Below are 27,035 nucleotides of genomic sequence, written 5' to 3' on the forward strand. Positions count from 1 at the left end.
CTCCTTGGCCCCTTATTGTTGCTGGTCCCTGGTCCCTTCGGGCTGGGAAGGACAAGCACCGGTATTGGGTCCACTCTTCACTGTCTGAGTCCAGCTCCTCTGGGGTCTCTAGTCGCTTAGCTGCAGGAAAGGAAGCCCGTTATTGCGCCAGTCACACCTTGGCCAGATCATGGTTGGGGAGATGCCAGACTTTGGGGGTGGAGCTAAGAGTAGGCAGCTGGCTACCCCAGCTGGTGAAAGAGGGGTGCAACTAAGTTGCACAGGTTCAAATCCTGGCTCTCCTACCTCCTAGCTATGTGACTTTGCGCTTCGCATAACCCATGCCTCTCTTTCCTCAATTAGGGGTTATAAAAAAGTACCTAACTCACAGGTTGTTTTGAAGACTTAATGATATAATGATATAAAAGTGATTAGCATACTCTAAGGACTGGTAGCGGTAGCTGTATTATTATTAAGAAGAGATTAGAAGCTCCATGTAAATGGTTACCACTGTGGCAAAGGGGATTGGACCGCCTTTAATATCCCCTCTTTTCTCTTTCTCCATCCCTCCCACTCAAAAGAATGAATGCTGCTCTTGTGAGTTTCTTCTCCTAGTTAGGAAGCGCGCGCGTGTGTGTGTGTGTGTGTGTGTGTGTGTGTGTGTGTGTGTGTTGTCAGGGGAGGGAGCTGAGGGGATCAGTCAGCTCTGTCGGCCACCTTCAGTCTGTGCAAGATGACAGTCCAGGCATTTTATAGCCACATCCCCTAAGGCAAAGCTTTGCGTCAGTGAAAATCTAAGAGATCAGTTACTATGGAGGGCGTTTCCTGGATGTATCACATCTCACCATGTGCCTACACCTGGGCCTGTCCTCTCAGGTAAGGGGACGTGAGAAATTCTTAAACTTTGGCTACATGACTGGCACATAATTTGGACATTTCCCCAGTGCATTCCTGACAGATAAAAATCCTGTGTGTAAATGGCACCAAAGATCAACCGACTGGAGGGCTACCACACAGGAGATCACTGATAGCCTTTGTGAACAAATGCAAGTTTACAAGTGATAAGAACAGCATTGATCTTTGACAAGGAAGCCACAGGGATGCAGGAAGCTACTTCCCACAGAGCCACCCAGCCTCTGCTGGGAGCCAGGATAATGGTTTTTATCATCATTCTCTCAGGAGAGCAGGGGCAATTCCTTTAGAAGAGGGGTGGGAGCCCCTGGAAGCCCTCGTACCATTTTCTTGGTGAGAATACTCGTGGCCCATGATGGTACAACGCCTGAACACCATCTTGTTCTCGGTCAGTGTCCCCGTCTTGTCAGAGAAGATGTACTGGATCTGGCCCAAGTCCTCAGTGATGTTGAGGGCTCGACACTGAATGGACAAATAGGTCTCTTCATCGTACAGGTCAAGGTCATTGTGCAGGAAGAAGACTTGCCCGAGCTTCACCAGCTCGATGGACACGTACAGGGAGATTGGGATCAGTATCTGTGGGGAGATCAATTCCCATCGTATCAGAAAACGGGCCGGTCCCCCATCTCAGAACCTTCACTGGGTGATGGGAGTAGCAAAGGGATTTCATGGAAAGCTCAGGTCAGCTCACATGTGGACTTTCTCTGAGAAGTTAAAGATTAATGACCTCATGCCTCCCTTGGCATTCTTAGGGTCATCTGAAAAAGAGATACACCTTCTTCAACCAGAGATATCCAGTACGGGGTAGGCACTCACCATTGCTTGTTTAATGACTGAGCCAGGAGGAGGTAAGGAGCTCTAGCTACCTCAGTCCAGAGTCTCCTGGTGCCCCTCGGATCTCTATGCCACCAAAGACCGCTGCCCACTTTGATGGGTATTCAGACTCATTTTCTTTTGAAGGATAGTTAACTTACAATGTTGTGTTGGGTCCAGGTATGCAGCAAAGTGATTCAGTTTTATGTATATAATATACATATATATATTCTTTTCCATTGTCGTTTATTACAAGGTTTTGAATATGCTACACAGTAGATTCTTGTTGTTTATCTATTTTATATATAGTAGTGTGTATCAGCTAATCCCAAACTGCTAATTTATCTCTCTCCCCCCCTTTTCCCTTTGGTGACCATAAGTTTGTTTCCTATTCAGACTCATTGTTGATCACTGCCCACTGATCCAATACCTAGTACCTATCAGGTGCTTTAGGTGTCACATGCCATTTTAGGTCCTGCAAATGGCAGTGAGCAGAACAAAACCTCATGTTCTAGTAAACAAACAAAGAAATAGATACTGGGTAGCGGTAAGTCTCATGAAAAAGCGTAAAGAAAAGTGAAAAGGGTGAAGGCTGGGAGGGAGTGGGTCATAAGCCATGACCTTTGCGCAGAGACCTGAAGAAATGAGGGTGTGAGCGTGAGGTTATCTGTGGGAGGAGGAGGGTTCTGGGCAGCGCATGGGTGGCTGGGTGCTTGCAGGGTGGGCATGAGAGTCAGCAGGCCTGTGTGTGAGTGTGCAGGAAACAGCTTGGAGACGTGGTCCAGAAAGGAGTCAGGGTCCAGATCACCTAGGACCTTGTTGGTTGCAGTCAGAACTTCAGTTTTCACGTTGAGTGGATGTGAAACCACCAGAGGGTTCAGTGCAGAGGACAGCATGACCCGATTCACATTTTAAAAGGATTACTGTGCTCAGTGAATGAACGAACTAATGAATGAAAAAGGATCATCAGTAAGAGGACAGTGAAACACCCTCAAATACTGTAGGGACTCAAACACAGATGGGGTTTTGTTAAAACAAAACTACAACCTGCCTTATCTTTTCATAGACTGTGATTACTTATAGAGCCTGAGGATTTTTTTAATCTGTCTCTTTATACTTCACTGCAGGTGTTTACCTACAGTCGTTGCCTTTCTTACGTCCCTCATAGGTGCTCTATGTTTTTGTTTCTTTCCTCCTATATAGTGCCAGTTCTCTTTTTCCATCTCAAACTTTCAAATGAGAAAACACTAACCTGTGGTTTCTTTCTCTCAGTGTTTGGGGTCTGAAAGTTCTCTGTGCTGCATTATCTTTTGTTGTTCCCAGGTCACTAGGGTTTACCTGTTTAGGTCTGGCAGAGGGACAGGCACACGTGGATCACTGCTATAATCTTACTTTTAAATGGAAAATGCTGATAAATATTTTCCTCTGCTATTATCTGAGGCCAAGGTCCCCTCCACAAGGCAGGGCTGGTCCTGGCATAATCCCAGTTGTGAATACTTTCAAAGACCCATAAGAAAGCGATAAACATTTCCCCATCTCAGTCCAGTTCTTTCACGGGGCCAGCGCTGATTTTTCTTTAGTTTGCAAAGTTGTGCAGATATTGGCCACGGGTCTTCTGGGTCCCAAGTTACAGAGGGCCTCCTACCTGGAGCAGAATGATCATGGTGAGGAACATGTAGAAGCCTCCAAGGGCAAGGGGAAGGAAGTTGCCCTCGGCATCTGGCACATCAAAGGGAGGGTGTTCTGCAAAGGTTCCATTCCAGAGGCTGTGACCTAAGAGGAGGCAAAGCCAGGCATGAGGCAAAATCTCCCATTAATCCTAAATGGGTCACTTACATCAGCCCTTCCCTGACCTATTGCCAGAAGCGAGCGTGCTTTGGAGGAACCCATCCTTTTTCTATATAACATAGGTGTGTGTGTGTGTGTGTGTGTGTATTAATTTAGCTCTAAAGTGGTCCTTCATATATACTACATTTCAATCTCTTGATAGGCATTAGGTCTGTCCTCCCAGAGGAGACTAGCGTGGGGATTACTTACATTTTGTGGAAGTCCTGTTATTCAGGGGTTGGAAAGCAAGAAAGGGGCATGAGTTTTTTTTTTTTCAGTTGTGTGGTAGAAAGTACATGGCTGGGAAGTCTTCACAGACCTGTATCCTAGTCCCTCTTTCTCTCCCATGCACATACCCATCCACCCATCCATCCATCCAATCAATCATCCAATTACCCATCTACCCATCCACCCGTCCATGCATCCATCTATCCATCCGTCCGTCCGTCCATCTATAGCTCTGTTCAGTCACTCCTCCCTGCCTCCTTCCTTTCCCTCCCTTTATCCAAAATTTTTTAATTCAAGAAGGAGTCGGTCCTACTTCTTGTCTTTGAGGAGTTCCCTACCAAGTCAGGGAGTCCGATGTAAAGATACAAATCCCACCTAGCATGAGGGGTGCTATGCTAGATCCCGGAACACTACGAGAGCCCATAGTGACAGCACCAGATGCAGACCGAACCCTCTGTTTCCTTAACTGCAAATGGGGATAACAACACCCATCAAGTGAGGATTGATAAGTGCACCTCGCACCAAGCTCTCTGAATCTCAGCATCCTCATCTTGCAATTAGTAATAATACCTTCTCCATGGGGTTGTTGTGAGAACAGGATAACCTAATGTGTATGATGCTCTTGGCCCCAGGGCCGGGACTATAGAGAATAAAAGGCATAGGGGTTCCTACCCTGCCCCTAAGATACTTCTTTGCACAGGAGGTTGGGTCACATACCATCAGATACAGCAGAAGAAAGGAGACTTACAGACGTGAGGTTAAGGGCCAAATGTAAGGCACAGAGTAAGGGTTACTACAGACCGTGAAAGAAGTCAGAGCAGGCTGCATGGAGGAGGAGGAGGCCTGGAGGGGTTCTGAAGCCCAGGTGGGTACTGGGTGATCAGAAAAGCCTGGGGAGGACATTCTGGGCAAATAAAAAAGAAACACCATCTTCACACAATTAAAGCAAACATGTGATAAATGACCCTGAATGGTGTTCATTCGAGAGCTTTCACCTCCTGCGGGAGCTGTGTTTGATACGGTGCCAGCAGCGGCCTGTGTTATTCTCAGGCAGAATAGAATCCTGCCCCTCCCAATTACTTTCTCCACGTATTTATTATCTTGGGCAATCTACCAAGCTGCTTCTGGTTGGCCTGTACCTCATCTAACTCTGTGACCTTTTAATCATTCACTTCCTTTCCCTGGAGACGCAGTGAGATGATCTCCAATGTCCTTTCCAGGTCTGACGTTCCCTGAAAAACCTGTCCCGAAGCAGAGCTGACAGTTCTCCAGAATTTCCGGGGACACAGGGATGGCCCACAAAACGAACAGTTGGTTTTCTGGTTTGCCTGCTTCCGTCCCATGCGGGTGCTGCCCTTCCAGCCACGAGCCCCTCACATGGAGTGCCATTAGACACATCTGGGAAGCATATTCATTCAAAACTCCAGGCCACGCACAAGATTGAATCCCACTGTCTTCACTGTGGTGACATAGAAAATCTCTGTGGGCCTAGGAAGATCTTAAGCTTTGGACACTGTCTTTCTTTTAATCTTTTTAAATTTTGTCCACACCTCATGTCTTGCAGGATCTCAGTTCCCCTGCCAGGGATTGAACCCGGGCCACAGCCGTTACAGCACTGAATCCTAACCTCTAGGCCACCAGGGGGCTCCCTGGACACTGTCTTTTAAAAACAGTGATGGGTGCGATTTCTGACAAAAGTAAAGCCCAAACGCTATAGCTGCTCACTGGCGTGAGGATGGCAGGGGGTTCTGGACTCAGCATACGAGTTCTCCCTTTTGATCCTCCCTGCTTCTTTTTGGGGTCTCCTTTAGGGTCCTGAGAACCATCGTTAGTGTTAAGCCACAGAGGGGGAGAGTGGGTAAGAGTGAGGGCCCCTCTTCCCCTACCCTCTGAGGATCTACTGAAATGGCTCTGATCACTCATGTCTACACCTCCCACAGCTGTCTACACCTGGCCGTCGTAGAACCTGGCCACGGCCCATTTCTAATCAGGTCTCCATCCTTGGCCTTGCTCTTGGCACACCAAATGGCCGAACACTCCTCTGCATAACATGGCTCTCCTTCCTGCCGCTGTGCTTTGCTTGTGCTGCCCCTCGGGTCAAGTGACCTCTCTCTTTCCTTTCACAGCTGCCTGCCCCCTCCTGTTCCTGTCCCCGCCCTCCTCTGGTGAACACCTGCTGCATCTGGGAATCAGCTGCAGCGAGACTTTCTTCCTTGATGCTCCCATAATCCCGGTCGTGGGCTGGATAATGGCCCCCTAAGGTGTCCACGCCCTCATCCCTGGGCCCTGCGAATGTGCTACCTTAGATGGCAAAAGGGCCTTTGCAGATGTGATTTAGTTAAGGATCTTGAGATAGAAAGAAGAGCCTGGATTATCCAGGTGGGCCCAATGATGGAACTACAAGCGCCCTTATAAAAGGGAGGCAGAGGGCCACACTCCCACAGACAAGGAGAAGGAAGTGTGAGTGGAAATTGGAGTAATGCGCTTTGAAAATGAAAGAAGATGCTTCAAAGGGAGAAACACAGGCAGACGGTAGAAACTGAAAAAGACAAGGGACCGATTCTCCCTCTGGAATCTGCAGCCCAGAGGACACCTTGGTCTCAATCCAGTGAAACCGACTCTGGACTTCTGAACTCCACAGCTATAACAGAATCAACTAGCATTGTTTTAAACCACTGAATTTGTGTTGACTTTTGACAGTGGCACTAGGACACGAGCACAGTACCTGGTACCGCCCTCACTGAGTGGGACAGATGGTGTTACTGATTCTGTTCTCAGATTGGACTTCCTCCTACTAGACTATGAGGACCTTCCTGCTCTTTGAGGACCGGTCCTGTGATCGATTCATCTCGTTACCCTTTCATGACAAGGGGGTGCCTGGGTTCAGGAAGTATTTCTTGGACAGACACATGATAGACGCTCTTCCTAAGATTTAGAGTGCATACTACATTCAGGAGAATGTCATCTGCATTTGTACTTAATTGGCACCCTGTTAAAATACGGAGTAGGCTTTCTTTGAGGCTTTTCTTTCTTTAGATGAGGAAACTGAGGCTCCGAGTTGCAGCAACTCGCCCAGAGAAACAGAAGATGATTGTGGGGTTGTCCTTTCCAGAACATTCCATACCTACAGCCCCAGTGAGGCACATGAGGAAGAGGATCCCGATGCAGAAGAAGATGTCTGTGTTCATGCGCCGCTCGATCTTGCTGCGTTTGTACCGCGGGCCGCTGTTGTTCAGCATGGCTTTTGTCTCATGGCCTTTGAGAGAAAATGAGATCGTCAGCCCTTGGCCCCTGTTTGCCTCTGGCTCTTCTCCCATGAGATTTCGATACAAGAGAAGCTTCATTCTCTAACCTGAATCTGTCCTGCTGCAGGGAGGTTCTGGGAACGGCCGGAGAGACCTCACACAACTTGTCGGCAGGTTTTTACTGAACATCCCCTACCTGCCAGACACTGGTGGGCATGGACAGAGCTACTGTGCACAGGCTGTGCCCTTGCACAACTCGAGAGGTAGCCCTCATTTTGTAGCTGTCATAGATTTGTAAGTCCATTAGGACACATTTGTAGCAAATGACAGTAAGCTGTCTTGAGGAAGGGCCATCTTTTTCTAATTTGCACAGAGGTGCTGTTATGGGCTCAGTGGTGGGATACAGTGGTGAGAAAGATGATTCACAATCTGGTGAAAATACACAGGGAAATAAGTAAATAAGGTAATTACAGTTAGCCATAAGTCCCATGAAGTAAACAATAAATAAAGGGCTAATAAATAAGAGATGGTGTTAGAGTGTGGTCAGGGAAGGCTTCTCAGAGGAGGTGACATTTGAGAGAGACCTGAAGGGAGAGAGAAGAGTTGGGAGAAAAGGGTTTTAGGCTGGGGAACAGTATGTGCCAAGGCCCTGTGGCAGGACTGTGCTTGAGGCCAGTAATTATCATGCTTGCTTCTTTGCCTAAGGTGTTGTCGTGCTCTTGCAAGAGTGGTGGCGGCCAAAGGTCTCCACCCCAGCATTAACTCTGGGCAGCTACTCTCCTACCCTGGAGTTCTGCATAAAGTTCTGTTTAAAGAAAAGACAGTAAAATTTTAAAACTACTGAGCTCATTCAGGCACCCACCGCCCTTTTTTTCCCCAATTAGAGAAATTCAGGACCAAAACGTAGAAGGGACCCGCTCCAAACGAAAGAATAAATTGACACCAGAGCCACATGGAGAGCCCAGGATTCTGACTCCCAGTCTATTTCTCCTTCCAGTAACTCCTGGAACCCAAACCACCCATTTAAGAGTTGAGAGTCAAACTGAGCCTTTGTCTTTAGAACAGAGCCTCCCCTTTGGGGCTGCCAAATTGTATTCACCACGCTGTACCCCTCAGCAGTCAAATTAAAAGAGACCCGTCACACATTTTCTGTGCAAAATTAGAGAAAACCAATACATCAGCTCCAGCAGTGTGTGGTTTAATGCTACTTAGCTGGTGGCCTCGTGGATTTAAAGCAGCAACAACACTGTAGGCGTGAGCATGCTAGGCTTATTAAATTAGACTCAAGTTGCTGCAGCTGTGCAGGGGCTGACACAGCTGTGGTTCCTGCGTGCCCCAGGCTCACCCCGTAAAAGGGGTCCTCGGACCACCCCCTTCACCCACCTGCTTCCTCACTTCCTAAGATCCCCCTGTTCTTTTGGCAAAATTTGGGCTCAAGGGGGAGGCAGTATGGTGTAGTGGATAGAATGTGGGCTCTAGCGTCCGACAGAGCTTGGCTCTGTAGGTACCTGACCTTGGGTTACAGGGAATTAATCTCAGGAGACATGTGACCTTGGGGGAATTAATCCTTTTGTAACTCAACCCCTTATCTGCAAAATGAGATATAATTGTTGCGTGTTTTGGGGTGGGGGAGTGAACTGATATACACAAAGTACCTAAATTAGTTTCCAGTACACAGTAGGGGCTCAATAAACGTTTGCTGTGAGGAGCGCATACCTCCACACTGAATCTCTTCCTTCTGGAAAGCTCACTTGTCCATTTTCTGGCCTTTGACTCTGAGGTGCTCCCACTTTGTCCATCTGTATTACCAAGGCAGAGAATGTAGCTCTAGGCCAGTCATTCTCCCCAGGGGACACCTGGCCAAGTCATGAGAAATTTTTGGTTGTCACCTTTGAGGAGGTGGTGCTAATGACATCTAGTGAGCAGAAGCCAGGGATGCTGCTAAACACCCTATAGGGTGGCCCCCACCACAAAGAACAATCTGGAACAAATGTCAATGGTGCTGAGGTGGAGAACCCCTGGTCTACACAGTAACACTAAACACAATTTGCATCATTTTTGCTCACATTTCTTGAGGCCCTAATGGGTGCCAGGCATTGTGAACCTTATAACCCTAGGAGGCAGGGGTTATCAGTGCTCCTTGTGGTGAAAACTGAGCCAGCTTCTCAGCAACTTGCAGCCAGGCAGCGATTCAGCCCCAGGCGGCCTGAGTCCCCAGTCACGATTAACTCTCCCTCCATCTGCCTCCCCACACACCGCTCCCATCACCCACTCCGACCTTTGTTTCTGATTAGGCAAAGAAGCAAATCCGTGTCTATGCAGGTTTTTTAGGGCGGTAGGCATTGTGGAAGTGTTCTTGTCTACTAGGTCTACCAGATGGCATTGAACTCCATTGCCAAAGACCCTTGAAAGCAGTGACCTGTACTGACAAATATAACATCCCTCCCCCAAATTAGGGAAAGCCAGCTAGATTGTGACACAACTTTTTAAAAAACATATTTTTGTTTTTTTTAAAATTTAATTTGATTATTTTTTATACTGCAGGTTCTTATTAGTTATCTATTTTATACATATTAGTGTATATATGTCAATCCCAATCTCCCAATTCATCCCACCACCACCGCCTCCCCTCATTTTCCCCCCTTGGTGTCCATACATTTGTTCTCTGCATCTGTGTCTCTATTTCTGCCTTGCAAACTGGTTCATCTGTACCATTTTTCTAGATTCCACATATATGCGTTAATATATTTGTTTTTCTCTTTTTGACTTACTTCACTCTGTATGACAGTCTCTAGGTCCATCCATGTCTCTACAAATGACCCAATTTTGTTCCTTTTTATGGCTGAGTAATATTCCATTGTGTATATGTACCACATCTTCTTTATCCATTCATCTGTCAATGGACATTTAGGTTGTTTCCATGACCTGGCTATTGTAAATAGTGCTACAATGAACATGGGGGTGCACGTGTCTTTCTGAATTATGGTTTTCTCAGGGCATGTGTCCAGTAGTGGGATTGCTGTGTCATATGGTAGCTCTATTTTTAGTTTTTTCGGGAACCTCCATACTGTTCTCCATAGCAGCTGTATCAATTTACATTCCCACCAGCAGTGCAAGAGGGTTCCCTTTTCTCCACACCTTCTCCAGCATTTGTTGAAAAACCTATTTTTCTTTCACAGTCCCCCAAAGGGAATCTTAGGGTGGATTGATGTTTTAGTACTCTTCTATGTCTAACAAAAGTGGGAGTCTACTCCGACCAAAACGAATCAAATCAAACAAAGTAACAAGCAAATGAAATACTACAAGGTGTCCCAGTGAGTGGAAGATCCAGGGAAACGTATGCTGGAGACTTCCAGGGAAGGTAGACACTCCAGGGGGACTGTGTTTCCTCTATAGAAGAAGTCTGCAGTTGTTCACGTAACAATAGACACGTACTGAGTACCCACTGAGTGCCAGGTGCTAGGTACTGGGGATACAGCAGTCCCAAGACCTCCCTCCAATACTTCAGGTACCATTGTGAGAAGTGCTGCTGTTACCTTTTATCAATGGGAAGCAAAATCAAAGTGCAAAGGAGAGATAGGCCACCATATATGGAGACACAAAATGAATAGAGGTAATAATAAAAACAATAACTAAAACCCATCCCGCCCTCACTTGCTACACACAGTTCTGGGTTCTTTCCATGTGCTGGGTCACTGGACCCTCATGGGGGGCCTATGGGGCAGGTAGAAATATTCTTCCTGTTGTATAGCTGAGGACACTGAGGCACACAAGGTGAAGTTGCTAAGTTTGGTGAGGTTATTCCTCAGGCTCAAGGAGATACTCTTCATCCCACCTGTGGTTAGTGTCAGAAAAGTGTTAGGGACACATGAGCATGAGTCCCCCTCCCTGTCTTATCTGGATGAGTGACAGTAACTTGGAACTGAATTATGTCTCTGTGGACCAAGTGAGCTGCTGTGATTCCAGCCTCAGTTTGCTTAGCTGAGAAATGGGAAGTCACATGACTCTACTCCTTAGAACTGATGTGACTTCCCACTGACTGAAGATAAATTTGGAGGAGGTTTTGGAGAGAGGATAAAGGACAGGGACATAGGAAGCTGTCCAGGGACAGTTACCCGCGTAGATGACAATGCCAACAGCCACTTTGGTGTTTCTGATGGTGCAGCCTCGAAGCAGAAGACTCTCACTGCCAAAGCCGGTTCTGCTCTGGTCGGGATGTTCCCTGGGGATGAGGAAAGACAGGGAGCTGTTTGGTGGCCTCTCCACGCTGTCACCGGTGAGTGCCATAGAATTAGAGGGGCGAGTAACAAGATCCCTCTTCTCTCTCTTCCTCAGAAGAGTGATATTAACTCAGAATCTAATCCCCGTGTTCAAGTGCAACCCTTCATTGCTCCTGGGATGTCTAGTGGGGGCTGGACCATTAGAAGGGAATTACCCATCCCTAAGGACGTAATCATTTACTCACCTAAAAGGCAGAACTCTGCTGAGGAAGCCTTGAAATAAACAGACCTCACAGGAGGTGGACCAGCGACCCTGTGCAACATCGTGCATGGCAGCTTCTCAAAAGCGAGGTACGTGGAGTGTTTCCCTTTCTCTAGCCTCCAGAAGCACTGCAATTTTCCACCTCACCCTAGAAACTTCTGAGTCAGCCCACATTAGTGATTACGCAGCGTCTGGCCCTTATTCTATCCTGATGCCCTCCATTTGGGTTTTTCAGGAATTTAAAATATAACTTTCCCCCAACATTGGGGAGAACAGAAAAGTAATAATCTGAACCCTTAGGGATTTTTCTCCTTCTAATTCTTTAATGCTTCATGTCTCTAGGTCCAGTTATAAGTGTTTTCCATGTATTAATTAATGGTCATGACAACCTTATAAGATAGGTCATGTTTCCTACTCATTCTATAGATAGGGAAATTGAGGCAAGTTCACAGAGCTAGTATGTGGCAGAAAGGGGATTCAAACCCAGGGAGTCTGCCTCCAGAGTGCTATACTGCCACTCAATACTCCTCTTAATAATAATTCTTTGTTTGTAAACTACATTTATTTACATTATTTTATTTGTCTCTTCACAGCTCTGGGAAGTTAGTACGGTGATCATCCTCACTCGTAAGAACGATGAAGCTCAGAGAGGATGAGAGACTTTTCCAAGGCCACTCACCTAGTACATGGAATATCCTAGGACTTGGGAACCCAGGCCCCAGACACCAACCCTCATGTGGTTTTCACTACACCAGGGTTCCCAAGGTAGCACCCCGTTAATTGACATTGAATCGGAGTCATTCCCATTTGCAATTCTTTGAAATCTAACGAGGAAATGTCTTAGTATTTCGTTCACGTTTTTCTAGCCCTTATTTATCTAACTTTTCAACACAGAGGAGGCTTTGGCAAGTAAGTCTGTAGTTAGAATGAAATAATAACTGTTTTGATTTCATTTTATTAATTTTACTGTTATGAAATTTATATATGGAAAGCAATACTGCCATAAATCTATGGCAATCTACATAGGGCAGTGATGCTTGATGCCCACAGTGCCAGTAACATACATTTTCCTTTGGAAATAAAGAAAGCCAATTAAAAAGTTGGAAAGTAGAGGTGTTTTATGAATGTGATACAAATCATAAACGTGGTCCGAGAATGGCTAAATTTTATGACCTACCTCTCTTTATCAAGGAGGGAGTTGGCTATGGATAGAATATTGGGATAGAAACTTGAATGATTCAGTGTCAGTAGCTAGTGGTTTAAAGAGCGTTTTTTTATGATTCTCTGAGGTGATAACATATGACAGCATCTTTTTCTCCCGGTCATAATGTTCCTTTTTCAATGGATGGTAGAAAGAGATTAGCCATCTCATAGCTCTTCTATTTAGTGCTCTGTTTACAGGGATTTTTTTTTTTTTTTTTTTTTTTTTGCATACGTGGGCCTCTCCCGTTGCAGAGCACAGGCTCCGGATGCGCAGGCTCAGCGGCCATGGCCCACGGGCCCAGCTGCTCCGTGGCATGTGGGATCTTCCCGGACCGGGGCACGAACCCGTGTCCCCTGCATCGGCAGGCGGACTCTCAACCACTGCGCCACCAGGGAAGCCCCAGGGATGTTTATTTAACCAACTCAGAGCATTATGAGGGGGAGCATATTTCTTCACCTCAACACTACTGACATGTTTTGGGGGATCGTTCTTCGTCGCGGGCGCTGTCCTGTGCTTTGTAGGGTGCCGAGCAGCAGCCCTGGCCTCTACCTACCAGATGCCAGCAGCACCCCCTTCCCTAGTTGTGACAACCAACAATGTGTCCAGACTCGCTAAAGGTCCTCTGATTGAGCGGAGGAGATGGGGTTTGAGAACCACTCCTTTAGAGAGATCTTATTGTTTAAAAGTTACATTTTCAAATCTGACATTCCTAACCTTCAAAGCATTAAAAACTACTCATTTTCTAGCCAACCTGGCTATCCCCAGGAGAACTCCTAAATTAAGGGGACCCAAAGAAGCTTCCAGAGACCTGGAGGCATCAGGCAGTGGGTTTGTTCAGGAAGAGAGTGCTTATCATCTGTGGGTGCTGGGCCTTGGCAGGGATGTAGGACCACAGTGAATTCCCCAGCATCCCGTGGGTTGGCTGCTGGACTGACCAACTGGACTTTCAGGGCTCACGCATGAGGCCCGGGCAGGTGGGGAAAGACAACTCTAAGGGCAGCAGCCAGGAAGAGGAGGTGCTGGGGGTTGAATGGAACTGGGAAAGTTCTGTCTGAGATGAAGGGCCAGAGCCCAGGATGAAGCTTAGAAAGGCTGGGTGCTGGCATGAGCTGTTTGGGGGAGAAAGGATTACAAAGAGAAACCCAGCGATGAGGCTGCTCTCTAAGAGGAAGAATGGCTCAAGGCATGGGTCACTTGGGATGAACCAAATCCACAAAACTCAGACACGAGGGGTAGCCTCCTTGCCCCGGCAGGTGGCAAGCTCTACCTTGCCAGATGACTGCAACGAACCCTCTTCTCCCCCAGGAGCTCGTGCCCTTCTCGCCTGTCTCCGTCTGCTCTCTATGAGCTTTTAAAAAGTAATTTGCATTGAAAAGCTGCTATTTCTCTTGTACTGTTCTTACCCTTTCCCCTCTTTTCTTGCTCCTCAAGATATCTCATATGGCCTGAGAAAATGTGGGTGGAGGGAAAGCATTGACACCTGCCTCCCAAGAAGCCTTCTTAAGCTTCATTGCAGGGCACATTGGTAGAGAAGTTGCTATAACATGTCTGAGCTGTGGGTGCAGACAATGGAAAACACACCGGGGTTGGAGTGAAAAGACCCAGCTGTAAGTCCTGGCTTTGCCTTGAAGCTGCTGTGTGCCTCTGGGAGAATCCTGAAAAATCTTATCATCACATGTCCCATCTGAAAAATGGGAATCATAATTCTCACTTCCCTGGGTTGTTTTGCAGATTAAATGAGACGATGTTCTGTGAAAGTCCTCTAACTCTTAAAGCCAGAATACAGGCATTTATTCACATCTGTTACCACTACTCTTTTTTTTTTTTTTTTCCAGTAAGACCGGCGGTCAAATGTGGGAGCAAAATTACAGTAAAACTCTTATGCTGAACCAGAGGTGAGGAACAATAACAACAATAATTGCAACAGCAGCAGTTGCATTAACTATCTACTCTGTGCCAGTTTCTGTGCTACGGGCTTTGCATATGATCAGTTCTTAGACAAGAAAAATCCTATGATGTAGATATAATCTTTATTTTACAGATGTGGAAATGAAGGCCCAGAGAGGTTAATTAATTTACTCAAGGTCACACAGCTTGTAAGTGATAGAGCCTGGTTTCGAACCTAGGTCTGTCCAACTCCAAAGTCCCCATTCTTACCTACAGGGCAGTAAAGGCCCCTTCAGAAATCTAATCTAAATTCAATCATACTTGCCTCCCCTGAATCAGAGTGTGGTCTCGATTTTGATGCTGTTTCACCAGAGTTCTGAACTATTAGTGAATTTAACCCTGTGAGATAATTAAATATCACTCCAGCAAAAAAAAAAAAAAAAAAGACTAGAAAAGTTTTCCCAATTTAGTTAGTTTTCTCTAGCCCTTTTTTTTGTGATAAAAAGAAATAAACTTCCTTAGGACCCAGATGCTTATCTGTTTGGCCATTTCAAGAAAAAATGTTTTCTAGCTGCAGACGAGATATTTACAAGCAGCACACAGGCAGCACATACTTACATATAACCTTTAAACCTGTTAAGGTGGTTGTTAGGCTTCTCACACACGATGATGTTGTGGAAACCTTCTGGTTGGAACTGTACCTCCTGTGAAAGAGAGGACGCTGTGAGGTTATTAAGTCAGAGGGATCTCGTTTTAATAGGATCATCAGGAGAGCTAATCACTGTTAGAACCATTGCAAATAAGGTAATCCCCGCTTTGTCACACTGTGATAGTTGTAATGTGTTAAAAGAAACAGTCAAATCCTCATTAAGGAGGAGAGAATAGATGCAGATGAAAAGTTGGATGCGCTGCAAAGGGAGGGCCCTGTCCTGACCACTCTTCCCCGGCCTGGGTTTGAGTCTCTAGACTCAAGCTGCCCCACAGAACTTACTGCAATGATGGAAATGTTCTATGTCTGCACTGTATAATGTAGAAGCCACACATTGCATGTGGCTGTTGAAATATGGTAGTATGACTGAGGAACTGATTTTTAAATTTTATTTAATTTCACTTAACTAATTTAAAGTTAAATAGCCACATGGCGGCTAGTGGCTACCAAACTGGGCAGCATAGAAACAGATGATCAAAAAAGTAGAGATTATAAATCACACAACCTACAGCTAGCCAATATTCGTGGGTATACAGAACTTCCAGGCTTTAAAAAATATATGCGTATACCTACATACACATTTATGTATGGACAAACACACACATTTATGCATTTCAACAATGAGATTTAGTGTTCATACAACTTGAACATTTTTACATGTTACCTGGATAGATACCTATTGCATGAGTGTCGCCCTATTTCATTTAATTCTTTCACTACTGAACATTGACATGGTTTCAATTGTTTGGCTGTTGCAAAAATGCTGTGCAAATAGTAGCTAATAAAATAAGTAGGGACTTCCCTGGTGGCAAGGTGGTTGGGAGTCTGCCTGCTGGTGCCGGGGACATGGGTTAGAGCCCTGGTCTGGGAGGATCCCGTGTGCCGCAGAGCATCTGAGCCCGTGCACCACAACTACTGAGCCTGTGCTCTGGAGCCCGTGAGCCACAACTACTGAGCCCGTAAGCCACAACTACTGAAGCCCGCACACCTGGGGCCTGTGCTCTGCAGCAAAGAGAAGCCACCACGATGGGAAGCCCGTGCACCGCAACAAAGAATAGCCCCCGCTCGCTGCAACTAGAGAAAGCCCACGTGCAGCCACAAGGCCCAATGCAGCCAAAAATAAATAAATTAAAAAAATTCTCAACAAACAAACAAACAAACAAAAAACACAAAACAAGTAGCATTTACTAGACTCTTATTTCTGTCAGATGCTGCAATGAGAACTTAAGGAATGCTATTTTTTTTTCAAGCTTTCAATCATTTTATGAAGTAAGTACTTTGATTAGCCCCTCTTTAGAGATGGGAAAACTGTGACTCACAAGGGTTAAGTGGCTGTCCGTGGTCATATCAAGACTGGGATTTGAATCCAAGTCTGAGTGCAGACCCTCTGTTCTTTACTTGCACAGCACACTGCCCCCTGGTGAACATTCTTATAGCAAAGCATTTAAAACACATTCTTGACTTCACTTTTTCTCTTTCATTCAGTATTTTAGTTGTACAATCTCTTTAAGTTCAATGAGTGGGAAAACACAACTAGGGGCGGGGAGATCTTGCTTTCTAATTCTACCCCACATTGCCTAATAGTACATTCAACTGTCGAGCCTCAGTTTTCTCCTCTGTAGAATGGGGCTGACACCCCCTCCCTGTCCATCTTACTTGTGCCCCAGAAGATAGAATCCATGTGGGAAAGTTTTGAAAGGTATAACATGCTATGCATATAGAATGAAGTACTACTAAAGGTGGGATTGGAAGTGGTTCCCAGGGTAGAGCTTTTAGCACGGGGAGTGAATTTATCACTCCAAGCTTCAAGGTACAGCTGTTCAAAGGAGTAAATTGATTAGAAGAAATGATAGCATTTTCTGGCTTCGTGTAAATATACTGTCCATTGGTTCTGTGGGGCGCCAACATAAACTCTCCATTCACTTGAAATAAATTAACCATCCAGGAGTTTCTAAAAATACAGCCCTCTTCCCTCCAAGTATTGATTCTTTCAGGGACAAACACTTGCCGAGTTCTGAGATGATGACAAATCATGCTGTAATTTGTCAGCTGCTTTCACGGCCCTGATTAAGCCGTGTGCTTCCCTCCTGATCTGTACCGCTCAGCTCATTGCTAGCTTTCTAAATCCAAACTTATTTCAGATGTGAGCGGCAGCAGGGTCTGAGAGCTAATGATCCTGCTGCAGTGAGTCCCTGTCAGCTGTTTAATCATACCTGGCGGATCCCCGGCAGTGCTCAAGTCTCTTGTCCCTCAGTGGGGCTTCCCAGTGACCTTCCTCTTGAAGCATCCCTTGCTCTTTTATTCTTCTGGGCACTGGCCTTGGGTGCTCTGTCTCCCTCTCTACACGGAGAGGTGATTTCGCCCTTTCTAGCTCTCTGTCCTCGGGCCCCTTCTGTTCCTCCCCGAGATGGACTGTGGAGAGGGCCACACGGCCCTGCTGTCTCCAGAGACCCCATCAGCATTGCTTGCTTCTTAGGCTTTCCTGTAACTCACTCTAGGGAGCTGCTAGGAGAACTCAAGGACAGCAGCGGCAGGGGCATTGCCAAGCCCTACAAATCTATCAGGGTCCTTATTTTTTACCTTGTTCAGGAATTTCTGATTCACTTCTGACTCACTACCCCTTAGCTTTTCTTAGCTTGGGAATGAAGTCCACCTAACCACCTTTTCTTTCAGACCCAGCCTTTTATCTAAGGTGTTGTCCTTATGAAAGGAACAGCCATCAGGGTACAGGAAAAGGCAAACCCTTTCCAGAGAGCACAGTGTGTTTGTGGTTCTTCAGGCCAGACCTACTGATCTGGAGTATTTACTATGTGCCAGGCACCTGCCATAAAGTTCTCACAGTAACCTTAAGAGATGTGGACAGAAGTGCAAATGCAGATTCAATAAAGCAATTGTCTTATGTTTGGTAAGTAACAGAGCCTGCAATGCAATCCACATCATCAGACTCCAAAGCCAATCATCAATCATTATTGTCTTTGTTATCATCGTCATCACCAATACATTTATTCCACTTTCTCCTCTCATTATTATTATTATTATTACAGTACTTACTGAATGCTTATTGTGTGTCAAGTATAACTAAATATTTTATACATGCTATTCTCTTGAATTCACACAATAACTCCACCAGGTAGGTACTATTATTACCCTATTTTACAAATGAAGGAACTAAGGCTTCGAGAGATTCAGTGGATTTTCCCAATGGTGCACGGCTAGCAAAGCAGAAGACAGGCTTTAACCTCAGGACGTCTGATGCCACACAGCCTGCTCTCTTAAACCACAGTGTTATTTTTTTTTTTTTTTAATTTTTTTTGGCGGTATGCGGGCCTCTCACTGTTGTGGCCTCTCCCGCTGCAGAGCACAGGCTCCGGACGCGCAGGCTCAGTGGCCATGGCTCACGGGCCCAGCCTCTCCGCGGCATGTGGGATCTTCCCAGACCGGGGCACAAACCCGTGTCCCCTGCATCGGCAGGCAGACTCCCAACCACTGCGCCACCAGGGAAGCCCCACAGTGTTATTTTGATGCACAATGAAAGATTATTGTTTCAGATCTCCTTTTGGCTCTATTTCCTTTTCTATATTCCTTTTCCACTTCCTATGACCGAAGTACAATACATGAGGTCTGTATATAGTTGACTCTTGAACAACATGGGTTTGAACTGTGTGGATCCACTTATGCAGGTTTTTTCAATAGTGAATACTACAGTGCTACCCGATCTGTGGTCGGTTGAACTGGTAGATGTGGAACTGCGAGTACATAGGACTGACTATAAATTACATGTGGATTTTCCACTGTGTGGATGGCTAGCATCCCTGACCCCAGTGTTATTCAAGGGTCAACTGTATGTGGAATCTAAATTTAAAGAAAAAAGCTTATTGCCAGAGGCAGGGAGTTGTGGGTGGGTGAAATGGGTGAAGGGAGTCAAAAGTTACAAACTTCCAGTTAAAAAATAAATAAGTCAAGGAATATAACATAAGCATGGCAACAATATTTAATAATACTGTACTGCATATTTGAAAGTTGCTAAGAGAGTACACCTTAAAAGTTCTGTTCATAAGAAAAAAAATTAACTATGTATGATGACAGATATTAACTTAGACTTACTGTGATCATTTCACAATATATACAAATATAAAATCATTATGTTAGACACCTAGAACTAATATAATGTTATATGCCACTTGTATCTCAATAAAAAATGTAAGCAAACCCCAGTGTCTAGAAACTATCGTCATTATCACCATCACTACCACCCTTCTTAACTTGGGTCAGATAAGGAAGAATCAAAAAGTAAATTACATAATATTGTCCTGCTGACCTTTGATTGACTGCTATTAACATTTTTTTATTTCTTTGATTGTTTCTAAAAGATTTGTATTTATGTTTCATGAAAGGTTTTGCACTGGCTCACTTTCATTTTTTCTAGTGTCTACATAGACATCTGGTTGATTGGCAGCTCAAGGCATTTTTAGACCAGGGTAGCTCAACTTGCCACTCTTGACATTTTGGGCTGGATAATTCTTTGATGTTTAGCAGCATCCCTGGCCCTTACCAACTTGATGCCAGTAGCACCCTCTCCTTCTCCCCCTCAGTTGTGACAGCCAAAAATGTTTACAGACATTTCCAAATGTCCCTTGGGGGAGGGGGAAGAACAAAAAATTGCTCTAGAAAAAGTTCCAAGTTAACAGGAGATGAAGTTGCAGAGATTGAGAATACCCTCTATCCTAACAGTCCATTAGGAAAGGACACAATCCAAATTTCTATATTTTCTTCTCTTCAGTTGGAAAAAAGTTAGGTTTTATGACTGGGGGTCATAATGACTTGTAATAAGAGAAATCTGTATATATCATTTGTATACCACAGAAACTACTGTATAAGCATGGTGGAGGTTCCTGGCAATATATGTACTATCCTACAGTTACAAATAAAAGGGGGGCGCTTCCCTGGTGGCACAGTGGTTAAGAATCCACCTGCCAATGCAGGGGACATGGGTTCGAGCCCTGGTCAGGGAAGATCCCACATGTCACGAAGCAACTAAGCCTGTGCACCACAACTACTGAGCCTGCACTCTAGAGCCCGTGAGCCACAACTACTGAGCCTGTGCTTTAGAGCCCGCGAGTCACAACTACTGAGTTTCTGTGCCACAGCTACTAAAGACCGCACGCCTAGAGCCCATGCTCCGCAGCAAGAGAAGCCACTGCAATGAGAAGCCCACGCACTGCAATGAAGAGTAGGTCCTGCTCACCACAAGTAGAGAAGGCCTGCATGCAGCAACAAAGACCCAACGCAGCCAAAAATAAATAAAAGGGGATTTGTTATGAAAAAAGAATTCATTTTTAATATATAGTAGAAAATATATAAAAATTACTACAACTAATAAGCAATGTGGTGTGTTACCTCTTCCAAGTATAATTTGCATTTTAAAGTAGGGTACCTTCAAAAGGTAGAGGTTAAGACACTAAATTGCCTAGACAGAGAACATTCTTTTGAGAATTATTACTATATATATATATATATTTATTTTTAAAAATAAATTTATTTATTTATTTATTTTTGGGTGTGTTGGGTCTTCGTTTCTGTGCAAGGCCTTTCTCTAGTTGCGGCGAGCGGGGGCCACCCCTCATCACAGTGCGCGGGCCTCTCACTGTCGTGGCCTCTCCTGCTGCGGAGCACAGGCTCCAGACACGCAGGCTCAGTAGTTGTGCCTCACGGGCCCAGTCGCTCCGCGGCATGTGGGATCCTCCTGGACCAGGGATTGAACCTGTGTCCCCTGCATTGGCAGGCAGACTCCCAACCACTGCGCCACCAGGGAAGCCCCTTTATATATATTTTTAACATTTGAGAGGTTTTTTATCTGCCACCTCCTCTATGAAGCCCACCCATATCCCCAAAGACTGTTTCACCCTAGCCAACAAAAATTGCTCTTTTAACATGTTTCCACATCCACTCTCATGCCTCCATTTAACACTGATGTATCTAGATCTCTGCTTCCTTGAATAAGCTGTCAGCTTCCTCTAGAGCATCTCCTGTGATATCTTGTGTTAACAGGCACACTATAAAGATTTGGAGAGGTAAGGTTAGTGCTGGGGAGATGAATATTATAAATATAAATACTGAAAGGTGATGGATGAGGAGGTAACAAAGAAGACCTCTCTGTAAAGACTGCCCCACACAAGTAGGAAAAGCCCCAGGTACAAATCTTAACTTTGATTCATGGGAATAAGATTGCTTCTTGCAAGGAAATTCTTTGGCTCAACTAATAAAAAAAAGAAAAAAAGTAGTCAAAATCCTAGATCCCAACATGGGCCAGACTAGTCTCCCATCCATCCATCCATCCATCCATCCATCCATCCATCCATCCATCCATCCAACGATCTATGTATGAGCCATGGAAGTGAGAATTAGAGAGAAGGAAGAGGTTATTGACACAAATCAATTATTGCAGCCATAAAACAACTCAAAGTTCCCAGTTTAGCTGGATGTGTCAATGGTGGTATCAGTGAAAGCAAAGAAAAGTGAGCCAAGTGTTAGTGTGTAATGACTCTCCGGGATTAATGTACTCCTCACTGACCTATGCCCTAGATACAGTAGGCTGTATCCTCCTGGGGCAACTGGGAAGGCCATGGTGAAACAAAGAGGTTGTGATATATTCCTGTATCTAGACTAGGCCATTTCCTTTGAATTAGCCTCAACTCTTACTTTCCTAGGCTTATTTTTCACTATTATTCAAAGTTGATCAATAAATATGATTACATAAATGTATCTTTTGAAATTGTCTGTAGTGGATAGGTGTTTTCTGGTGACTCACTCTCTATCGTGTTCTCCTTTCTTTAACAATCCTTTAACTTCCTTTTGGAAAACTACCTTTTCTCCCTGGTTCATAATCTTAATGAGACTATAAATCACGATGCCCTGCCCACTAAATTTGCTCACTGTGGGACTTTGCCTTGAGTAGAATAACTCAGGGAAGGAAAAACAAAGGAGAACCTTAAGTAATTGCTGCTACCGATATTCTCCTGCTGAGCTGAAATTTCCTGGTACTTGTCTCTGAGCCTGGTTCTTCAGATTTCCTTAGAATCTGTGAGTCATATTGTGTACTTCACCCCTTCCACCTCACCTCCCGGCACATTGTTCGATAATTCCGTTTTGTTTAAGTGAGCCAGAATCATTTCTGTTCCTTGAAAACAAAGAATCCTAATCAACACAGTGGTCTACTCAGTCCACTGGACATCTCTAGGCCTTTAAAAAATAATGATGTGTATTTACTTGGTAAAATCACACTTCACAAAATGCTGCCCCTTATTTATGTGATCTTATTTGATCTTCCCAACTCTTCTGTGAAGTGTTCAGGACAGGTTAGTCCCATGTTATAAGAGAGAAACCTGAGTGTTGGTGATGCTAAGTAACTTGCCCAAGGTCACACAGCTCATGAACACCCACATTTGTCTGATTCTAAAGCTTGTGCTTGTTCTTTGCTGGATGTAAGCATTTAATGCTGTCTTCTTATAGAGCAAACCCTCTGAGCCTTTTTCATGATGTCTTTGCAAGTTTTTCTCATTGACAATTCCCTTAAACCTTCATTGCCAAGCTCAAGGGTTTACCTCTTAAGGACCCATATGTCTACCATAGATCATACAAATTCTCCTTCCTTTGAGCCTAGACAATTTGTAATAGCCATACCACTCACTTGGAACTTGAAATGTTTTACACTTTTATTTGTCAAATACCAAGCTGTTTCTATAAGCCAATTGGTAGATGAAGCACTGCAACTTGTGTATACATCCCCATGTGCACCAAAATGCTGTCTGTAGACAGAGTAAAAATAACTCTAACACATACATGGTTTTCAAATTTCTGTAGGAATTCCTGAGATCAATAAATACAAATCCATTTAAAAAGGTCACCAAATTCATGGTCGCTTGTTTTAATTTATTTTCTTAACTAACGGACACTGAAAAGACAACCACCTTCAGGGAGGAGGGATTTGGGGGTTAGGATTATCAAAATTTTTTGATAGTCACTGCGGGTATTTATGTTAAAGAAAAATAGGGACCCACAGTTCTAAGCTCTTACAGGACAGGGAGTATGTCTTAGACCATTCTGAAACCCCTCTACAGCCATTAGGAAATATTCAAGAAAGATTCTGCCAGCCAAATGGCAGAGTAAGAAAACCATGAGCTCAACTCCTCCCATGGGCGTATCAAATTATAACTATTTACAGAGCAACTATCGATGAGAATGACCTGAAGACTAGCAGAAGAGAGCTTTCAAAACTAAAGCTATAATGAAGGAACCACAAGGAGATGGGTAGGAGGTACAGAGATGTGGTAATAGTCAAGACCCATACCCCCAGGTAAGCAACCCACAGATGGGAGGATAATTCACAACTGCAAAGGTTCTCCCCAAGGAGTAAGTTCTGAGCCCTACATCAGGCTCCCCGGCCCAGGAGTTCTGCATGAGGAAGACAAGCCCCTAGACTACCTTGTTTTGAAGGCCAGTGGGGCTTGTGTATGGGACAGCTGAAGGAAACAGAGACTTCATTCTTAAAATTCATATGCAAAATCTCACACACTCTGAGACCCAGAACAAAGGCTGTCATTTGAAAGGAGCCTGGGTCAGACCCACTTACTAATCTTGGAGAGCCTCCCAGAGAGGCAAGAGGCAACTTGGACTCCCTCTGGGGAGTGGAAGTCATTTTCAGAAGCTCATTCTACCACGAGGACTCTGATGCTGCCAATTGCCATCTTGAAGTCCTCTTTCTAGCCTATTAGAGCTGGGGCCTGGCCCCACCCACCAGCCTGTGAAACACAATGATTCAAAATCTATGCAACACAGCAAAAGCAGCTCTAAGAAGGAAGTTTATAGAGATACAAGCTTACCTCAGGAAACAAGAAAAATCTCAAAAGAACAACATAAACTTATAGTTTAACTAGAAAAAGAAGAACAAACAAAACTGTAAGTTAGTAGAAGAAAAGAAACAGTAAAGATTAGAGTGGAAATAAATGAAATAGAGACTAAAAAACGAAAAAGAAAGAACAATGAAATTAAGATCTGGTTCTTTGAAAAGATAAACAAAATTGATAAAGCTTTAGCCAGACTCATCAAGAAAATGAGAGAAAACTCAAAAAAGTCAGAAATGAAGGAAGCTACAACTGACACCACAGAAATACAAAGGATCAGAAGAGACTACTATGAAGAGTTATATGCCAATAAAATGGAAAGACAGAAGAATGGATAAACTGGTAGAAACATATCATCTCCCAAGACTGAATCAGAAAGAAATATAAAATATGAACAGATCACTAATACCACAAATGAAATTGAATCAGTAGCCAAAAAAACTCCCAATAAGCAAAATTCCAGGACCAGATGGCTTCACAGGTAAATTCTACCAAATACGTAAAGAAGAGTTACTTCCTATGCTTCTCAAACTATTCCTCAAAATTGAAGAGGAATGCTTTCAAACTCATTCTATGAGTTCAGCATCACCCTGATTCCAAAACCAAAGACAAAAAAAGAAAAATTAGATATGGGGAGAGGGAAGGGTAAGCTGTGACAAAGTGAGAGAGTGGCATGGACATATATACAATACCAAATGTAAAATAGACAGCTAGTGGGAAGCAGCTGCATAGCACAGGGAGATCAGGTAGGTGGTTTGTGACCACATAGAGGGGTGGAATAGGGAGGGTGGGAGGGAGGGAGATGCAAGAGGGAAGAGATATGGGAACATATGTATATGTATAACTGATTCACTTTCTTATAAAGCAGAAACTAACACACCATTGTAAAGCAATTATACTCCAATAAAGATGTTAAAAAAAAAGAAAAATTACAGGCCAATATCAATGACAAATATATATGGAAAAATCCTCAACAAAATATTAGCAAACCAAATTTAACAATACATTAAAAAGATCATTTACCATGATAAAGTGGGATTTATTCCAGGGCTGCAGGGATCATTCAATATCTGCAAATCAATGTGATGCACCATATTAACAAACTGAAGAATAAAATGTCATATGGCCATCTCAAGAGATGCAGAAAAAGCTCTGACAAAACTCAACATCCATTTATGCAAAAAAAAAAACCTCTCAACGAAGTGGGCATAGAGGGAATACAACTAAACATAATAAAACCCATGTAAGACAAACCTGCAAGCAACATCATACTCAACAGTGAAAAGCTGAAAGCATTTCCTCTAACATCAAGAACTAGACAAGGATGCCAACTATTACCACTTTTATTCAACATAGTATTGGAAGACCTAGCTATAGCAATCAGACAAGAGAAAGAAGTAAAAGGCATCGAAATAGGGAAGGAAGAAGTAAAAGGTCACTATTTGCAGATGACATGATACTACGCATAGAAAATGCTAAAGACGCCAACAAAAAACTACTAGAACCCATCAGTGAATGTGGTAAAGCTGCAGGATACAAAATTAATACATAGAAACCTGTTGCATTTCTATACACTAACAATGAACTATCAGAAAGAGAAATTAAGGAAACAATCCCATTTACATTTGCATCAAAAAGGATAAAATACCTAGGAATAAATCTAACCAAGGAGATTAAAGACCTGTATTTGGGAAACTGTAAGACACTGATAAAAGAAACTGAAGACAACACAAACAAATGGAAAGATACACCATTCTCATGGATTGGAAGAAATAATATTGTTAAAGTGACCATACTGCCCAGTGCAATCTATAGATTCAATATAATCCCTATTAAAACACCAATGGTAAATTTTACAGAACTAGAACAAATAATTCTAAAATTTAATTAGAAGCACAAATGATGCAGAATAGCCAAAATAATGTTGAGAAAGAACAGAAGAACTGGAAGTATCACACTCCCTGATTTCAAACTATACTACAAAGCTACAGTCATCAAAATGGCATGGTACTGGCATAAAAAATGACACATAGATCAATGGAACAGGATAGAGAGCCCAGAAATAAACCCATGTTTATATGGTCAATTAACTTATGACAAAGGAGGCAAGAACATACAATGGGGAAAGACAGTCTCCTCAATAAATGGTGCTGGGAAAACTGGACAGCTACATGTGACATAAACTGTACTACTTTCTCATACTACATACAAAAATAAACTTAAAATGAATTAAAGACTTAAATGTGAGACCTGAGAGCATAAAACTCCTAGAAGAAAACATAGACAGTACATTCTTTAACATCAGTCTTAGCAATATTGTTTTGTATCTGGTTCCTCAGGCAAGGGAAACAAAAGCAAACTTCCAGTTACAAAATAAATGAGCCATGAGGATGAAATGTACAATATGGGGAATATAGTCAATAATAATGTAGTATCTTTTTATGGTGACAGATGGTAACTAGATTTGCGGTGATCATTTTGTAATGTATAGAAATATCGAATCACTATGTTGTGCACCAGGACTAACATAGTGTTGTAGGTCAATTATAGTTTAATACCAGCCAACCAATCAAACAAACTCATAAAAAAGAGATCAGATTTATGGTTACCAGAGGCAGGAGGTGGGGCGGGGGGGAATTGGATGAAGGCAGTAAAAGGTACAAACTTCTAGTTATAAGATAAATAACTATTAGGTAAGGAATGTACAACATGATTAACATTGCTGACATGAATTAACATTGCTGTATGTTATATATGAAACTTGGTAAGAGAATAACTCCTAAGAATCCTCATCACAAAGAAAAACATACTTTTTCGTTTTCTTTTATTGTGTACCTATATGAGATGAT

The 27,035-nt window shown here is 43.8% G+C and overlaps 1 protein-coding gene across 1 annotated transcript in view; it reads right to left on the bottom strand.

Annotated features, from left to right (window-relative positions):
* Positions 1 to 1,000: 1,000 nt before the first annotated feature.
* ATP10B (ATPase phospholipid transporting 10B (putative)) overlaps positions 1,001 to 27,035 on the bottom strand; it is a gene marked incomplete at both ends in the record, with an annotated part of 61,189 nt that continues 35,154 nt past the window's right edge. Inside the window, 6 exon segments of the mRNA XM_082650349.1 lie at positions 1,001 to 1,149; positions 1,152 to 1,467; positions 3,350 to 3,477; positions 6,884 to 7,015; positions 11,120 to 11,226; positions 15,196 to 15,281. Coding sequence (XP_082506475.1) covers positions 1,001 to 1,149; positions 1,152 to 1,467; positions 3,350 to 3,477; positions 6,884 to 7,015; positions 11,120 to 11,226; positions 15,196 to 15,281 — 918 coding nt within the window.

This window comes from Grampus griseus (assembly GCF_964374135.1).
Source record: "Grampus griseus genome assembly, chromosome: 3".
NCBI lineage: Eukaryota > Metazoa > Chordata > Mammalia > Artiodactyla > Delphinidae > Grampus > Grampus griseus.